General features: G+C 42.9%; 2 protein-coding genes across 7 annotated transcripts in view; one reads left to right on the top strand and one right to left on the bottom strand.

Annotated features, from left to right (window-relative positions):
* fam131bb (family with sequence similarity 131 member Bb) overlaps positions 1 to 7,316 on the top strand; it is a 33,593-nt gene extending 26,277 nt beyond the window's left edge. For all 4 annotated transcript variants that reach the window (XM_008431473.2, XM_017309601.1, XM_008431471.2 and 1 more), the window contains 3 exons: positions 288 to 604; positions 1,859 to 2,122; positions 3,507 to 7,316. In XM_008431473.2, coding sequence (XP_008429695.1) covers positions 288 to 604; positions 1,859 to 2,122; positions 3,507 to 3,734 — 809 coding nt within the window. In that variant the 3' untranslated portion in view covers positions 3,735 to 7,316. The remainder of the gene's footprint in view (positions 1 to 287; positions 605 to 1,858; positions 2,123 to 3,506) is intronic.
* A 1,425-nt stretch (positions 7,317 to 8,741) lies between these two features.
* The window catches only part of clcn1b (chloride channel, voltage-sensitive 1b), a 34,094-nt gene continuing 28,486 nt past the window's right edge, over positions 8,742 to 14,349 (bottom strand). For all 3 annotated transcript variants that reach the window (XM_008431474.2, XM_017309600.1, XM_017309599.1), the window contains exons 15-23: positions 13,536 to 13,749; positions 13,317 to 13,450; positions 12,939 to 13,117; positions 11,770 to 11,854; positions 11,607 to 11,689; positions 11,271 to 11,315; positions 11,056 to 11,160; positions 10,212 to 10,298; positions 8,742 to 9,791 (exon numbers count right to left, since the gene is read on the bottom strand). In XM_008431474.2, coding sequence (XP_008429696.1) covers positions 9,303 to 9,791; positions 10,212 to 10,298; positions 11,056 to 11,160; positions 11,271 to 11,315; positions 11,607 to 11,689; positions 11,770 to 11,854; positions 12,939 to 13,117; positions 13,317 to 13,450; positions 13,536 to 13,749 — 1,421 coding nt within the window. In that variant the 3' untranslated portion in view covers positions 8,742 to 9,302. The remainder of the gene's footprint in view (positions 9,792 to 10,211; positions 10,299 to 11,055; positions 11,161 to 11,270; positions 11,316 to 11,606; positions 11,690 to 11,769; positions 11,855 to 12,938; positions 13,118 to 13,316; positions 13,451 to 13,535; positions 13,750 to 14,349) is intronic.

The raw sequence follows: 14,349 nt of genomic DNA, 5'->3' as shown, positions 1-14,349 counted from the left end.
GAGAATGAGAGAGAAAAAAAAGTGCTTTATGTCAAATTCTGCAGTTTGACCGACTGCTTCAGTAGCAACTGGGAGCTTTTGTCATAACACTCCACTTGGTAGCATTTCTGCTCAATCTTTATAAACCCTTGTTCAGTGGCTTAAATCTCAATAATTATGAATTTTTGCTGGAACTGGAAACCTGCAGCATGACGTAAAGATATCCTTCTCACGATGTGGTTCCTGTTCCGTCTCACATCTGTTCTTGGAGCTCCAGTAGCAGCTGCTGCATTTTTAAATCTTTCCAGATCAGATATTACACCAGTCCTCGGCAGAGGTGTGGCCTCACACGTACGTCTCCCAGGGCCACTACTGCCTCTCGTCCTCCGACGCCTGGGAACCGACCAACAGCGACCCTTCGGGCGTGGCGTCTCCCCCGGCTGGCTCCTTCATCATGGGGACGGACGGCTACGACGGGCAGGCGGCGGCTCACTTCCTGTCCCAGCAGCAGCAGCAGCAGCAGCAGTACAACCTCCAGCAGCAGAGCCACTTCCAGCAGCTGCAGCAGCTCCAACAGATCCAGCAGTACCAGCAACAGCAGCTCCTGCAGTATCAGCAACAACAGGTGATTGATGCAGAGCAGGTGGACTCTCAGCGGTGAGCGCACGGCGCTGCCAGGAGGAACATTTACCGGGGAGAGACTATATGTGGCTTGGGTTTAGTCCAAGTCACGGTTATGACGCATGAAAGGAGTGCATCAGGCCCTGATTGAAGGAGTGGTGCAAATAGTTTTGCAGTTTTATGATCAGATCTGACCTCATGTTAAAATGTTCAAGTTGAGTCAGCTAAGAAAATAGAAGCAGACACTTGGATGTCTGCAGAGCTGAGCTGCAGGTGTTGCAGTCTTCAAAAAAGGGACATTTTTCAAGGACACTGGGAGTTACTTTGAAAAGATTCATACATTGCAAATGTATTCACATCCAATGAACTTTTGCACAACTTGTGATGTTGTAACCATAGGATACAGACTTTTATCCGATTATCTGACACAAAGTGATACATAGTTGATGAGTGGAAAAGAAAAAATTATGGTCTTAAAACTAAGTAATTTGTGCTTTTAAATTTGGCCCTCCTGAGATAAAACTTTACAGAGCCACTTTTCGCTGTCGGTATTTTCAGGTTTGTCTCTATTAGCTGTGCACTTTTTTAAAATTCAATCTCAGTCGGGTTGGATGAGAAGATTTGACATCCTCTGTTAGATACACTCTTGAAAAAATTAACAGAGCACTGCAAAATGATAACTTCCCTGATTTTCCTCATTATCTTTGAGTAAAATGAACATTGTTCTTTTATTCTATGAACTACTGACAAGTCTCTGAAATTCCAAGCAAAAATTTAGTATTTATTTGCAGAAAATGAGAACTGGTCAAAATAATGAAAAAGACGCAGCAAAGAAATGCAAAGAAAACAAGTTCATATTTGTTTAGAGACAACAATATTTATGTTTTAACTCTGGAAGAGTTCAGAAATCAATATTTGTTGGGATAAGTAGGAGGTTTTCAATGAGGTTCAGTGTAGTGCTCTCTTCATCGTTTCTCCGGAGCTGTATTAGTCTTAACTTGAACACATGAATATACAAGTAAAACTGTTGATGTGATTGACAAAAATAATATTTAAGCCCACAACTGTAATGTTGAGGTTTCTATTTCCACAGTCTACAGGGCCACATAAGAACTTCAGGCGGGTAAATCGAAACGTTTTACTAAGCTGAATGAATTTATTACACTTTTAGATGACAATAAGCAGCTAATCTAATTCCCTTTGCCTCTCACACATTAAATTAAATTTCCTGGTCACCATCACATCTGTGTGTTTCCAGGCTCTGGAGCACCGGCTGCACAGTGCCAACCACTCTCTGCAGGCGACACCCAACAGCACCATCCACAGCCTGGTTCACCAAGTCCACCCTCCGCTGGTTGATCTGTGGAACACGGGGCAGATGGAAGCCTATCAGGCGGAGGCCGGAGGCTACATGGGCGTAGCGGCGGTGGTGGAGGCGGGGCTGTGTGTGCCGGCGGGGGAGGAGGTGGTGGGAACCGAGCACTCCCCGCTGCTGGAGCAGCAGGAGGAGGAACAGTTCAAGGTGAGGACAAAATGTGGCTTTACTGGACAATTTTCTCCTCAGGAATCAATGGCTGACTTTGTCTGAGCCGAGGCTGGGAGGGACCACACAGAGGGTTTATTCAATTAACTCTGAGTTCAGCTTAATTAGTTAATCTAATCACTTCATTACAATATTCTAGGAATCCACAGCTGAAATGTTTGCCAGTGATTAAGGTTAAGCACCAATTGCTCACCTATTATTTTATGCACTTAGCTGTAACAACGGCAGAAAGAACAAATTTGAATGCTGAGTGTGAGAAGGTTGATTAGTTTGTTCACAACTTGCAGGGGTTTTAATTTTCACCCACAAGCCTCAAGTTCATAACACTTTTTTGTATTTTACATCCATAAATCCTATTTATAAATTTTTTATTTCACTGTTTTAATCTGGGGTACAGTGAACTGCTGCTGCCCATTTCTTCTTTTAAAGATTAAACCACTCCAAGATGCCCTTTTTACTCTTAGTCATGCTGTTTTTTTTTTACTCATTTGACAAAATGGTTCAAATTTTCCTCTAGATAATTTCATGTCCAGTAACATTTGCTTCTCCTGTCTCAGCGGGGGGTTTTAAAATGATGTATTTAAAAAAATAGCTTCCTAGAATAATTTTTTTAGGATGATCAGTTCAGTACATTGTTTAAATAGATTGTGAATTGTTGCAGTAGCTTTTTTTAAGACATACCAGCCAATTTCATTAAAAACTACTTAAATGATATTATTTTGATCACGCTACTGCAATCTCAGACTAAAAATGTTAAAAATGAAAATTCGAGTTCATTTAATCACAAAGAAAATTGCCTTCACGTTTTCTAACTAGTATGTAGCTGTTCAGCGAAGGCTTTGGATGTTTCTTCAAGAACTTTAGTGAACAAACAGCATCATGGAGACGACTAAAAACATTGTTAAACCATGGCTGAGTTATAAAAAAACATCTCACACTCAAAATGCTTCATACAGCAACGTCCAGCTCATGTGACCAAGATGCAACCTTTTGATTCTCATGCTTAAACGTTATCATTGTGAATCAACGGGGAAGCTGAAACCGGTCAGAGTTTATAGCAATATGTTTGGAGCTAAATACAGACAATCCTAAAAGAAAATCAATTAGAGGCTTTAAAAGACAATTAAATGGTTTAGGTTTAGGCAAGAGACAGAATGACCTAGTCAAAGTACAGATAAAATCCAATTAAGAATCTACTTTTTTCTCTCCACAATTAAGCTCAACTTTGTTTATTCTATTGTTTAAAATAAAAATAAAAAAATGACAGTGAGGTTTCTCTCAGCACCTGTTCAAATAACCTGTGGCACAACAGCTGCTGGTTTGGGTCTGAGCACATTGACTCCTTCGCCTCTGTCCCGATCAGGAAGAAGACATAACGCTGGCCCTGGACCAGGAGTCGGCCATGTTGACTCCGCCAACGCAACAGGGAGATGCCTCTGGAGGCAGTAGTCCGGGGCAACCGCCAGCTGAGCCAATCACAGAGCGGAAGGCCTCTGATGTCACCTCTGGTCTCATCCAGATGCTGGAGGAAAAGGAAGAGGAAGGTGAGGTAGAGGAGGCTGGGCCACCTGCCTCCATGGCCGCCAACTGAGCTCCTGATGGTTTAGACTCCTGAACACAAACTAACCTGGGAGTCGGCGAGGGACGAGCAACATACAACTATATATCTATTAATCCGTTCCTTTTCAGGTATCAAAAACTTTTCGTTTTAAAGGTGAATTCCTTAAAATGACTCACAACCAGACAGGAGCTCACGCAACAAAGGACACCTCTGTCTTTGTAAGCCTTACACCCCGAAGGTTTGAAAAATAGAGTTAAAACAGAGCAGAAGAGGAGAAGGAGGAGGAGGAGGAAGAGCATTTCCAAAGGGGGGAAAGAAACCAGACTGTGATGAAGAGGAGGGGAATGGAAACATGCATGCTTTTTCTTTGAAGACCAACAACTCAAACCTGTCTTTGTCTTATGATGAAAATAAAAATCTAACTTACATTAGCATAATAAGAGGAACAATTTTTGTAATAAAGCAAAAAAAACAAATAGCCAAAAACAAAAAAAAAAAGAACAGCAAGCGATGTATAAGTGTGTGATGAGATCTCACAGGTTTCCTGAGGGAGAGCTGCTCTGTTTACAGCCCTGACTCAACACATTCTTCATTTCTTTCTCTTGGATCAAACACGTGCACCCTAATACTACAAAAAGCAACCCGAGCAATTTCACAGATGCATTAAAGAGTCTCAGCATTTCGGTGAAATGCAGTTTAACTCGTCTGAAACCCATTCTCCTGCGACTTTGTGGCACAACCCGGGGGCGAGCCTGCTCTGCTGACTGCACACACCCAACCCTGCACAGATAAGGATTGTACTGTAAGATAGCGAGCTTCCTACTCTGTCTCTCTGTATGCATGTCCTTCAGAGTACCACAGAGTACCTGTAACTCTACAGCACTGTAAAAGACTTTGCACTGAACAGTTCTAATCCCAGGCGGGAGTTCCCCGACGGAGACGGCTGCGTACGCGACTTTAGTTGGGTTTTTCGTCGTTGTGAAATATGTTTTTTTTTGTTTTTTTTGTTTTTTTTGCACTAAAGCAATCCAGCAGATCAGAGTTTGCCTTTGGACTGTTTGCTCGTTCCCCGCTCTGACAAACCAAAACCACCGGAGCCGCTTCACGATGCAGGAACACTCAGCTGCTTTGTTTTTCACACAGATCCTGACACACAGAGGATGTTGACCACTATTCTGAATGTACTGGACGACTGTGGGGGGGAGGGCTGGTCGCCGCTGGGTCACTCAGAGCCACTCCGTACACACGGACATGGGAATATCTAAATTGTAACCAGCAATACGCAGAGGAAACACTGGCCTTCCAAAAACATAAAAAAGACACAGAAAAGACCAGTCCAGCCCTGTCGTTAAGATGTAAATATGGTATGTAGTAATTGCCTCTCAGTCACAGTCACGGCTGTTCTTTTGCAATATGATTTCTTTATTTTTCTATGCCTCTTGGGTCCCAATTTATTTTTTGGGGGGGGGACTGTGCTCAAAGCTTGCTCTGTTTTTGTTTCGTTGGTTTTGTTTACTGCTGCACAATTAAACATGAAATGGACCGAGCAATCGATCAGACTGGAAACCAGTTGGTTGAGCTTAATCAGGTAACAGAACTGAAGACTGGAGGTGAAACAAGACTGGTGTCTTCCTGCTCATCGTTACTACTGTGAAGCAGCTGCCTGGGAGTGTGTTAGTGATGTGTGAGGAGAAATTTTTTTTTCTTTATTTTCTTCAGTGATTTAGTTTTTTTTTTTTAGTTTTTTTTTTTTTGCAATTAAGAAAGTGTATGTTTTCCCAGCAGGAGTGGGAGCCAAACAGCAGCGGCGAACTCTCTGCTCGCATCTTTTTACCGTCTGGGAAACACCTTCTCTCACTTTGAGGACTGTGCAAGACACTTTGAAGACAAAATCTGCAGTTTATTGACTTTTATTGACTTGAATGAATTTATTTATTGAGTGCTTCTTTATGCAATGTCGAGGGACAATATTTATTTTTCTACTGCCTTGTTGAGATCCCTTCCAGTATAAGTTAGGATAGGTGTCAGGGCTGTAACGCAGACGTGTTTTGTTCTGGTTTTGAGACTGATAGGTTGGCAGCTCCTAGCGTGAAATAACTGAACACTGCCTTGCAAAACTATTTATGACCCTTGACGTTTTTCACAGTTTACATCACTTTTGAGAGTTTTAGTGGGGTTTTATGTCAAAGATGCATAATTAGTGATGTGGAACAAAAACAGAAAATGAATTTCACAAACTTTGAACATACTGGAAGCTGAAAGGCGTAGCAAGCAGTTGCTACACTTACGTTCTGTCTTTAGATTCGCAAAGCTGGAAGAGACAAATCCTGGTAAATTTGGTGCTGCAATTGAAGCAAAAAATGGTTCTACAAAGCATCCCTCTCTTCCTCTCTGTCCGTTCATGCCACGCTTTTAAGTGCATCATGTTCAACCACGCACTAGTTTGAGTTTATTTATTCCATAAAATAAAAAGAAAACCCACACTGACGTGGGTGCCGAATACTTTTGCAAGGCCTCGTAAACTGAAACCTAGTTTAAAAAGCTGCAAGAACGTCTTAAGAAAACTCAAACCCACTAACAGAACGTCTTTTACGCCGTGACGCACATTCATTTATTTATTGAACAATTACTTGGTAGGGAGAAACACCTTGATGCTGTACAGAGGCTGTTACTTCATGTAGATAACTCATTTAGGAGCAGTATCTTTTTTTATTTTAGTTTAAGGCATAATAAAGTTGAAGGGTTGATGCTTTTGTTTGAGATGAAAGCCTCACAGCTTAGTTGGGCTTGACTGTTTGCTTTTTAAAACAGATATTTCATAGCGGAAGACACTGATTCTCTTTGAGTTTTGTTGCTTTTTCCCCTTTTTTTAAAATAATAATAATAAAAAAAACCTTTGTTGATCTCGATGAATGAATAAAGAGATAACATGAAACCAAATATACTTCTGTGGATGTTAAAGGTTTACCGATCATGTCTTTGTTATTAACTTCATTTGGTTTCCTCCTGTTTTTGTGTGATCGCCACTGCCGTCTCTGAGGAGTTTCAGTAACTTTTCTGCAGGCAGGATGGTCAAATATCTGCCTCCGACCCTCTGCCTTTCTCCCTCTCTTCCTCTCTGTCCGTTCTGTATACTTGTATCCGTGTGTATGTCTGTATGTGTACAGTTAAAAAAAAAAAAGAGAAAAATGTCTGCTGTCTTTCCGGAAAAATTCACTGCCTGGAACAATAAACTTTTCACATCAGTCCAAGAGGGTCTTGAAGCCCTCGATGCATAAAATTTGGAGTTGTGTGGCGAGAACGGCTGTATTAAAACGAAAAACAAAAAAAAACCCCACGCTGTATAAAATCTGATGGCTTCTGTAAAACGTCTGCATAAAACTGGATTTGTCTTAAACGAGGCAGTGTGACTGATAACACACCTATGCATGCTTGTAGGACGGTTCTCACAGGTTGGCTCTTCCGTGTGGTTTCCCCTCTCTCTTCTGTCCCTGGCTCTCTCTTTCTCTCCCCCTGCACGACGCAGCCTCCTTCACCTTCTCCGTCTCTTCTACCCGTCTCCTTTTATTTTCCTCCTGGTGGAGAAAGAGCAAATAAACAGACCAAACAAATTGTCTTTTTTCTTTGTGGATATGTGTGGGTCTCTTTTCGCAGGCTGTAAATAATTACAATCTCAGGGGTTTCCTGTATCCTCCCGAGCTTTAACACATTTCTGTTGTGTATCTGTTTTCTGTCTCTCTGCGTCTTATGTGTGACTGACAAGACACACCAGAAGAGAAGCCGACAAGCAATAGGCAGCAGTGTAATCTGTGCTTCTCCAAAAGCCCTCCTCTCCCGGTCCTTATCAGGAATTGTGTGCCAGGAGAATATAAACAACAAATGCCCTCCGTTGGGATAAACTGCTTATTTGTTGAAGCTCACAGAGGACTCGGCGCCTGAAACACATTGTTGACCTTCACAACACAGAACTGTTTATACACTCGAAAGCTGGAAGTGATGTGGTGGTATTTACTTACCTCATTGACTGCTGGAGGTCCATCAAGTCGGTTAATGAGTTTACATAGAGTTACATAAAATGTAACCAAGCTCGCTTTAGCTCTAGGCTATCAGATGTAGAACTTTTCAGAATCAGTTTTTGTTTGTTTTGCCTTTTTTGTTGTTGAAAACTTAATAGAGGTGAAGGTTTCCTTTCCAAGCTCTAGCGCATCTGAAGAGGATCCTGAAGCTGAAGGACAGTCGTAAAGAGAGTATAGTTTGGGTTAACCATAATCGGTTTTGTGATATTTAGTAATGTCATGTTTCCCTAATGCTAGCTGCGCATTTCCTGTAACGAACTGAAGTGGCAAGATGGCACTTATGAACAAAAACTGTTCAGACGGCTAAATCCTCCTTTCATTTTTGTGATTTGTTCTGAAATATTCCAGCAAGGCGTGGTGTATTGAGGGTTGAAGTCTAACTCACCTCAAGAGGAAGTTAGAAAAACTGTAACCTGTAACCTTTAAGATAATTTTCTTTTTTAATGTAATCTGCATGTGTTCTTTACATCTGATGGCAAACTGAAAGCTCCTGCCACAGATTGAGGGTGTTGAGGTCAGCCCACATATTTTACACCCCTGATCCTCGTCAGGAGGCCATCAGTCACAGACGCAGAGTGAGTTGCAAGAGTGAGACGGCATTGCAGATTCAGATAATGATACGAGGAGGTTGAAGAATAGTTATTTTGCCTGAGGACGGTTAGTAAGCCACGCCCCCTTTGGTTCCACAATCCCATCTGCATGCTCTGAGAGCGCACACAGGCTCTCTTGTGAGTGATCAAATGTGGCAATTTGAATTCGGAGAACCAACGTCATTTGTGTCTTCTTCTCCATCCACAGCAGCGGCCATCATGGCTTGGAAATATTCATATTTTTTTCAGTAGATTTTTTTTTCTTTTCAGAAAAGCAGGTAAAAAAACAACGGTGGACAGCAGAAGTGTCACTAAATATTAGCAATTTGCAGCGCACCAACTCGGCTCTAAATAACTCAAATTAGTTAATAGACAATATAAGAATTTATTTATTTTACAAATTAGAAACTTGTAACAATGATTTGAATATTTAACATATAAGATGAATTTACTTTAGCGTTTTAAATGTGCTTTTTTAAAAAAAAATCTATTAACTTTAAATGCATGATCTCTGACCGTTTGACCAAATTAATTCAGTTTTTAATTAATTCATTATTGCACAGTTCATAGCTGTCATTATAGCTCACATGTACATAATGAACCGGACAGATTCATCTCCATCCACCTCGGATTTGGACGGAGGTGAAACATCCGTGATTTGTTGCTGTTTGCAGTTCAAAGGAAACAGGAAGACACCTGAGATTCAGAAGTGAAAAAGCGAGATTTCTGTGAAAATAGAACAAAATAAAAACTATCCAGGACTAAATGTTTCAAGACGGGTTCATTGTAAACCACTTCGTCCCGGTGGCTGAGAGTCGTTAAGGGCTGCAGGAAGCTCGGCTCCTCCGTTCAGACTGTTCTGTCTCTGACGAGAAGGAGTGAAATCACAAAAAAAAGTAAAGTTCCTTCTCCACGTTTCCTCCCTGGCTCTCTTACAATTGTTCATCCGACTCCTCACTCTCCCTCTCCTCCTGCAGGGAGGACAGTGTGAGGACCGGGCTCGTATGCGACATGGGGGACATGGGAGGCGACGGGGAGGATGAGGGTGAGGAGGAGGAGGAGGAGGAGGAGGTTGAAGGGGACGCAGCCTCCTGAGACACTCCCTCTGCTCCTCTCGCCTTGGCGGAGCTCCCGCTGCTGCTCCCTGCGCTGCCGGGAGGCGAGGGGACCGCTTCAGACCCGGGAGCTCCTCTAAGAGACGGAGTCTTTCCCCGGGAATTGTCCCTGGACTCCCTCCTCAGCATCTCGCTCTCTCTTCGGCTCCCCTCTCCCCACAGGTCTCTGTCCCGCGTGGGAGAGGAAGCGGCGGAGGACGAGGGAGCCTGGTGCTTCTTGGTTTTCCTGCTGGCGTCTCTGAAGCTGGCCAGAGGGGGACGAAGCCGCACGCCGCTGCGAGTCGAGCCCTCTATGGCCTTCTGCAGCTGTAAGATGAGGAAAAATAAGAGTCTGAATCCCTACGGAGAAGAATCGGGAGGCAACAGGCTCGTAACAGTGAAAATATGTGATCAGAAAAATGACCATCTAAACAGATGAGGGGTGAGAATTTTACGTATTTCAGTAACTTGATTCAAAAAGTGAAAGTCATTCGTCATACACAGGAGATTAGAAGTGAAAAAGGACAAATAAAAACATGCACAATATGAATTTTGCACAATAGATCCCCTTTAAACTAAATTACTCAAATAAACTACCTTTCTGATCATATTCTCACTCACTGAAATGTACTTGTAAAGCATGAGGCACCACAGCTGCACACAAATCATCAGAGCTCACTCCGATGCCACACGACCACGAAAGGCGACAAAAGAACGATGCGGATCAGCAGAACGCCGTGACTTTACCTCTTTGAGTGCCACGACTCCCACCAGCTTCCCGATGCTGGTGACGTAGGCGTGACTGAGACCCAGCAGGGAGAACAAAGTGTGTGTCTGAGTAACGACAGGGAGGAGGACACGACCCAGTCAGTGATAAATAAGATGCGCAATGACAGTTTTCAACCTGCGTGACTGAACTGCTAAACAATTTGTTTACAGGTAAAACACATCATATGACAGCATTAAGTTCATTTAACGTTCTCCTGAGTTTTCAGTGAACAGCCTGTGGTACAAAATGTCTTCCTTCGCTTATTTAGACTTTTGTCACTTTTTCCACTCATTTTATGCCAACAAATTGTTCAATCCAAATGTATTCATATTATTTTTCACATTTTGTAACCACAGGTTTCAGCCAGTTTTACTGGAATTTTATCTGAAAAACCAACACAAATCAGCACATATTTTTAAAGCAGATGATTGATTCTCAATGTTTTTGTTGGTTTCTTCTTTTTTCTACAGCTAAAGTAACTCAAGTTCACTCAGATTAGATCAAGAGCTTCTGTTGTATCAAAATCTAAAAATAGGTTTAACTTTTAGAGGAAGCAATGTGAATCGTATCTAGAGCAACTTATTTAACCTAAGAGCTCTGAACAGGTCCAGTTCGTCGACGTCTTTACTGTGTTCTGGTTCTTATTTGTGATTAAGAAATGTTTTATTTTTTTTAACGTGTCAATTTTCTCTCAAACAAAAAAGGAGCTTTGAGGGTTTTTGTTGCCTAAATAATTTTACTTTTGTGTCTTAAAAGTTGGTGTGAAAATGCACAGCTTTCCTTCATGCATGTCGCTGTGCATGGGGTTTTTGCAGTTCTTGCCTTGTGCAACGACGTCCTTTCCACCAGCTGAAACGGGGAGGGGTCTATGCGTATCTCCTCCATGTCGACTGGTTTGTCCAGTTCTTCCTCTTCCCAAGCTTTGATCTGAACCAGCCAATCACAAAGCAGAGAGACACACTCAGATTATTGATCAGGACACTGGTTCGTTGGCTCTATGCTAGCTGTGTGGCTGGTGAATCAGTGTCGTACAGCACCTCCTCGGGGGACATGGTGTCAGTGAGTGGAGGAGGCACGTCTTCCTGAAAGAGAAAGGAGGAACAGATGATGGACCGGCCAGTGAGCAGTTTGAGCACATAATGAGATACCCCTGGTGGTTTCAAGGTTTCAGCTGACGCAGAGATGTCAGTCCTCGTTTTACATGCTTCATGCTGCGCTCTTCTCACATTAGTGAGGCTGGCTCATGCTGCCAGGATGGACTGATAACCCCGTCTTTGCTGCCGCTGCCAGCTTGACAGCAGATCACTGATGCCCTGCTGCTTTGAGCTGCTAACGTCAAAGTGATGTGTGTGTGTCCTCTGATCTTAAGGAACCTGAGTTTCGGTCTGGCCTGACGAGGACGACGAGGAGAAAAGTCTCTGAAGGGTCCTCCTGACAGACGACAGCTTGCGTTTGTCTGAGAACACGAGAGGGAGACGCGTGTCAGAGAGGACAGACTGACGTGTGACGGACGAACTGGTGGAAATGCCGTTTCACCTGATCCTGTGTGGTTGGTGGCCGGGTCCTGGGGGTCTGGGGCCGGGATGGGTCCGTTACATCCTTCTTGCACAGGAGTGACAGCCTGAGGGTTGCAACATGATTAGTTTGTGTTTGGTCAATTTAGGGGCCAAATCAGGTGATGCTAGACGTTCAACATTGTGTAATTCTCTACTCAGTGTTAGGTGCATGTTCATTGCATTTTTTGAACAAAATCATTCTTAGATGATGAGATTTTAGTCTGCTCAGTTCTGCCTGTTCAGAGTGAGGTGTTTTGAGCGTCTTGTCCCTTTAAATCCAAATAAGCTGCTCCTGGCCACGCCCCCCCAAACTCACCGTTTACGTTGGCCGTGAAAAAACATGCGCAGTTATACAGTGAGACATTCTTAAAAAGCAGAAGCAGAGCCTTCTGCACAACCAACAAGAATGCAGTAAGTGGTTTCTGGATGGTAAGTCAACAGCAAAACACTTGTCTTTTCCAGCAGCCATTGTACAGCACGTAGAACAGCAATGGTGTGTTCACACCAAACGCGTTTTGAGCATCAGGCACAACTGGTTTACATTCAAAGTCTGTGTGGAGGCGCACCAAGGGCCGTTGCAGTGCGTTTCTTGTGTCTAACGTGGCGCGATTTGAACCGTTTGGAGCGTCCTCTGAAAAGTGGCCGGCAATAGAAAACAAAGACTAGAGCAATTTTTACGTGTCTGACGTGCCCTCGATAGCCCCTCAACATGCCTCCACATACACTTTGAATGTAAACCAGATGCACCTGATGTGTGAAATGCTAGGTGTAGCAAAATATCAAGCGTTTGCATCCAAAGTGCACACCCATCAAACTTTAAGGGCTTTGCGCACGTAACACGTTTGGTGTGAATGCACCATAAAACCAGCTGATCAAATGTGCTGGAGCTCCAGCTAGGTGAGGGGCTGGGCTCAGTTTGTGGTTGCTAGGTAACGGTGCCGTGCCTGTTGATTGACAGATAGGATATGGGCAAACTGCAATCATACAAAGACATGGCCACTCACATAAATTGCCAGGTCTGATAGGAGAGCTTTAATCAGAGAGGCAGCCAAGAGCACTTAAGAAAATTACAAGAATTTCTGGCTCCTTGTCTTGAATATAAATAATTTAAGGTTTAAAAGTTTTGCACAAGCATTGTATTTCTTAGACCTTGTCACTGCTTTCTTCTCCCTCCTCATCTACGAAGCTGAAGGACTCCCAGCTGAGTTTGGAGCCTTGGCCCGGTGAACTGGGACCTCTTTCAAAGACTCGTCTTTCTGGAGAGAGCCACCAGTCTAAGACAGCCTGAAGCTCCGTCCTCTCAATCGAGCCGAGAAGGATCATGGATTCTGCAGGAAAGCAAAACATTTTTTATAACAGTATTGACTTTACTCTCATGGCTGTGAGAGGGACGTTACCTTGGCGGAGCATAAAGCCTGGAAATTGACTAAAAGTGAATCAGACTGAGCTTTATGGAGAGAACACGGATTATGGCTTGTCTAATACTTTAACACTAGGCCTTTAAAAGGAAAATGTGGGTCGCCTGACCTTTAGAGTCAACCAGCGGGATCGTTTTCAACGTTGTGCTTTCCAACAGGTGGTTTAATTCCCGAAAAGTGGATTGGGAGGACAAGAATTTCACTTTGCGCACCATGATGTCCTCCACAAAGATGTTATACTTGCTGTGAAAAGAAAAGCAGCCACTACAGTAAACGCCGTGCTTCTTTCAAAGCCTGACTACGCTGAAATAAAAGCCCTAGACGTCACCTGATGTGCCCGAGAGCCAGCTCAGGCAGGTAGGGCAGCTTCTTGACCTGGATGATGGAGTCGTACAGAGACGGCTGCAGACCCTGGGCCACCATGTTGGCCAGGATGACCGCCACCATCATGGGTAAGATGTGGGAGATTTGACCAGTCAGCTCAAAGCAGATTACCGCCGTGGAGACCGTGTGAGTGACGGCGCCGGTCATGGCCGCAGCTCCTATCGCAAACCAGAGCAGACCATGATAAACTTAACGTGGAAAAACACCATTTAGATTGTGAAGGAATTACACATCAGTAACATTTAAAAACATTTATTCAGAGCATCACATTTTTATCTCAAATTTTTAACAAGGTGCAGCAGAGATAGTTAAACAGTGCAAACTTTTGAAGATTTTAGGAAAAAATACAGACGCTTCCCTTGACAAAATAGAAATCTGGAAAATTTTAGAGGTACAAATACAAGTAAATTCAGCGTCTTGAACAAGTTTGTTGGCCTTAGTAGAGTTTTGCATCTTTGCACATTTTAAATAGTTCAGGTCATTAAATAAATACATTTATTAAGGGGAAAAACTATCCTAGCGAAACCTTGTTTTATGTCAAGTGAAGAGGATTTGTGTAGCACATTTCAGCAAATTTATCTGATGATCAAAAAGTTATATTTATTAGTCGAAGTGAAATTTGACTGTCTTAATGGCAAATGGTTCATATCACTAAATATAACTATTATCCAAATAAAGTGTATAAATTCCAGGTTATTTAAAGAAAACTAACTTTACCACTAAACCTCTTGAGACCTGCAAATCTCAGTGCGTAAATG

This window comes from Poecilia reticulata, linkage group LG16 (assembly GCF_000633615.1).
Source record: "Poecilia reticulata strain Guanapo linkage group LG16, Guppy_female_1.0+MT, whole genome shotgun sequence".
Taxonomy (NCBI): domain Eukaryota; kingdom Metazoa; phylum Chordata; class Actinopteri; order Cyprinodontiformes; family Poeciliidae; genus Poecilia; species Poecilia reticulata.
The sequence above is the reverse complement of the archived record's forward strand: the minus strand, read 5'-3'. Positions and strand labels throughout refer to the sequence as shown.